The 3,520-nt window shown below is 59.8% G+C and overlaps 1 protein-coding gene across 1 annotated transcript; it reads left to right on the top strand.

Annotated features, from left to right (window-relative positions):
- Positions 1-328: 328 nt before the first annotated feature.
- On the top strand, positions 329-3,360 carry LOC104530819 (prolyl 3-hydroxylase 1; the record flags this gene model as incomplete). The annotated part of the gene is given in 11 exon segments (XM_029086882.1): positions 329-418; positions 532-584; positions 947-1,068; positions 1,248-1,375; positions 1,608-1,703; positions 1,817-1,967; positions 2,455-2,572; positions 2,752-2,827; positions 3,006-3,146; positions 3,240-3,320; positions 3,322-3,360. Coding segments are annotated over 11 exon segments (1,095 nt in total), but the record flags the coding sequence as incomplete, so codon positions are not given.
- Between the last annotated feature and the right edge of the window lie 160 nt (positions 3,361-3,520).

Below are 3,520 nucleotides of genomic sequence, written 5' to 3'. Positions count from 1 at the left end.
ATGTCCCTAGCCAGGGATGAAGGTCTCTTCCCCACATCAGCTGGAGCAGGGAAGGGGATCTGTTTCTGAAGAGCTTCCTGCAAGGAGGGGTGTCCTCTGCCTCTCTTCCCCCCGTCCTTTCCCCAGGGCTCATCCCCGTGGGACAGGGAAGTTCATGCAGGATGGGGAAAGCCACTTGCTTCCTGGCTGCCAGAGGGACCAGGAAACCAGGGCTGAACCAAGGACCATGGGAATGAGACGTAACTCCTGCGCCCTCCTGCCTTCACTTGGGGTCTTTCCAGAGTCCTTGTGCCTTGTCCTCACCCTGTCCCTCTGCCCCTCACCACAGGAGATCCAGACATACCACCAGCGAAGCCTGATGGAGAAGGAGCTGCTCTTCTTCAGCTACGACATCTTTGGCATCCCCTTCGTGGACCCGGTGAGTGGGGCTGGACCAGGCTGGATGTGGTGGTCATATGGGAAGGGATGAGGGGTCTGTGTCCCAGCCAGATCCTCATCCAGCTCCTGATGTTGTTGTTCTTCTGGCTGCAGGACACATGGACTCCTGAAGACGTGATACCAAAAAGGCTGCGAGAGAAACAAAAGTGAGTGGTCTTCTAAGCTGATGGCCAAGCCTACCCAACGGGGGGGACCAACAGGACATGCTCTTCTTCCTCCATGGGGTTTGGGCCAAAGGCCATGGCCATGGAGCTGCTGCCAGGGAGGTTTTTTGGTGTTGGGGCTGGAAGAAGCTGCTGGAGAGCAGAACTCTTCTCCCCGTTGGCCCTTGGGCATGGATAGGTCATCCCAAGCAGCTCAGGGTGAGGGTTGCATTGAGATTGCTCTCTCCAGCTTTGAGCTTTGTCACTGGTCCCTGGAGACAACTTGTCCTGCCCTTGTCCTGGTGCCCCTCGTTCCTGACACAGGGACAGTGGGGCAGTGGAGCTGATGGCTGCCACATGCCCAGGGTGGAGCGGGAGACAGCAGCACGCATCTCTGAGGAGATCGGCAACCTCATGAAGGAGATTGAGACGCTGGTGGAGGAGAAAGCCAAGGAGTCTGCTGATATGAGCAAGTTCATCCGAGAAGGTACAGAGGGCTGGGAGGGCAGGTGGGATGGGGATCTCCATGTCCCCTCGGACAGCTTGTGGTCCCTCCATGTGGGTGGTGGTGGAAGCAGGTGGCAGGACCACAGCTTCCCCCAGTGCTGTACCCCGGGGTTGGTGACACCCATCCCTGAAGCCCTCCTGATCCCATTTGTGCCACAGGTGGCCCCTTGGTGTATGAAGGAGCCAGTGTCACCATGAACTCCAAAACCCTGAATGGCTCCCAGCGCGTTGTGGTGGACGGGGTCCTTTCTGCTGAGGAGTGCCGGGATCTGCAGAGACTCACCAACGTGAGCGTGGGGACGGGAGGAGGTGGCAGTGATGGGGCAGGGGATGGTGAAGGACTCACCAACGTGAGCGTGGGGACGGGAGGAGCGGCCAGGGATGGGGCAGGGGATGGTGAAGGACTCACCAACGTGAGCGTGGGGACGGGAGGAGTGGGCCGGGATGGGGCAGGGGATGGTGAAGGGTCCCATCCTGCAGCTCAGAAGTCAGACCAGTAACACCAGTTGGGTTTTGCAGGCAGCTGCCTCGGCTGGGGACGGCTATCGTGGGAAGACATCTCCTCACACCCCCAGCGAGACCTTCTACGGTGTGACTGTCCTTAAGGCCCTCAAGGTTAGGTTGGCTGTGGGGAGAAACAGGTTGTGGAGACCAGGGAGGGGGTTTTGAAGGTGAGCAGATGCCCAACCTGCCTGGTGCTGAGCCCATGTCCCATCTGTCCCTCACAGCTGGGCCAGGAGGGCAAGGTGCCCCTGCAGAGCGCCTACCTCTACTACAACGTGACGGAGAAAGTGCGGCACATGATGGAGTCCTACTTCCGCCTGGAGGTCCCGCTCTACTTCTCCTACTCCCACCTGGTGTGTCGCACGGCCATCGATGGTGAGCATGGCCCCAGAGGAGCACAACCTCCGTTGTCCTCTTGTCCTGTCTGGGTTCTCTCCAACAGCTGGGCTGGTCTCAGAACTTTCCTTGGAGACCTCCTTGCTGCTCCTAACCTGCTCCATGTCCCAAAAGGAACGTGTGGGGGGAGCTTGTCCCCAAGGCCAGTTTGGGAAGATGAGCAGCTCTGTTGATTGCCTCCGGTGGGGCAGGTGGCTTCATGCTGCACCAGATTTCAGCACCTGGAGGCGTTTGGGATTGGGTGCTGGGTGAGGCTGTGTCTGGAGGGCCATGGAGATGCCATGGGACAAGTCAACGGAGGTTTGTGCCACCCAAACGACCTCTCGTGGTCCACACTCCAGCAAGTGGAAGGGCTTTAGGCTACAGGTGACGTTCTTGTCACTCCCAAGCACATGGTGCTTGAGGACAGACCCTGGTCCTGCAGAGACAAAGAGGTCCTGACATGCCAGGTGTCGTTCCATCCTAGAGAAGCAAGAGGGCCGGAGTGACAACAGCCACGAGGTGCACGTGGACAACTGCATCCTCAATGCAGAGGCTTTGGTGTGCGTGAAGGAACCTCCAGCCTACACCTTCCGGGACTACAGGTACCAGTGGTGTGTCAGCCAGAGCTTCCCCACCTCAGGGCACCTGCATTGGGAGGAGCAGGATGGGAGGACAATGCCACCTGGGCTCTCCTGCCTGTGGTGCTGGAGGAGCTCCCAGTTGCTGGAGCTGTGGCCTGGGGTGATTGTTGTCACCTCTTCTTGTCCTCTGCTTCCTTTAGTGCCATCCTCTACCTCAATGGGGACTTTGAAGGAGGAGCTTTTTACTTCACAGAGCTGGATGCCAAGACCGAGACCGTAAGTAGCTCAGCTCCTTGAGGATCCATGCATGACCCCACCACCAAACCCAGCTCCTGCCTGCTGGCCCCGGCCCCTGGGAAGGTCCTCCACGCCACCACAAGGCATGAAGTTGGGTTGGGGGTGGGGGACCAACTCACCCACCAGGTACCTGAGCGGGGTCTCTCATCCATCGCAGGCAGAGGTTCAACCACAGTGTGGTCGTGCTGTGGGCTTCTCCTCCGGTTCGGAGAACCCCCACGGGGTGAAAGCCGTGACCAAGGGCCAGCGCTGCGCCATCGCCCTCTGGTTCACCCTGGACCCTCGGCACAGCGAGCGGGTGAGCTCCCTCCCCAGCAGCACATGGGGGGTGGGTTTGGGGGACACACACACACACAATGGCCATGCTCATCCCCGGGGGTCTGCCCCACAGGAGCGCGTGCAGGCGGACGAGCTGGTGAAGATGCTTTTTGGCACCGAAGAGAGGGATTTGCTGCGGGAAATGGAGCCGTTAACCCCCGGCTGCCGTCGTGGTGGGGAAGGACGAGCTGTGATGTCCCACAGGGACCAGGACATCATCCCTGCTGGGACCAGGACATCCCTGCTGCGACCAGCAACACCAGCATTGTGGCTCCAGGCTCCTCAGGCTGCTGGACAAGGAACAAGGACCCCCCCTCTGCCCCCCACAGAGATGGGATGGGAATTGGGGGGGGG

Source organism: Antrostomus carolinensis, unplaced genomic scaffold, assembly GCF_000700745.2.
Source record: "Antrostomus carolinensis isolate BGI_N321 unplaced genomic scaffold, ASM70074v2 scaffold32479, whole genome shotgun sequence".
Lineage (NCBI taxonomy): Eukaryota > Metazoa > Chordata > Aves > Caprimulgiformes > Caprimulgidae > Antrostomus > Antrostomus carolinensis.
This window is presented reverse-complemented; position numbering and strand designations above follow the sequence as displayed.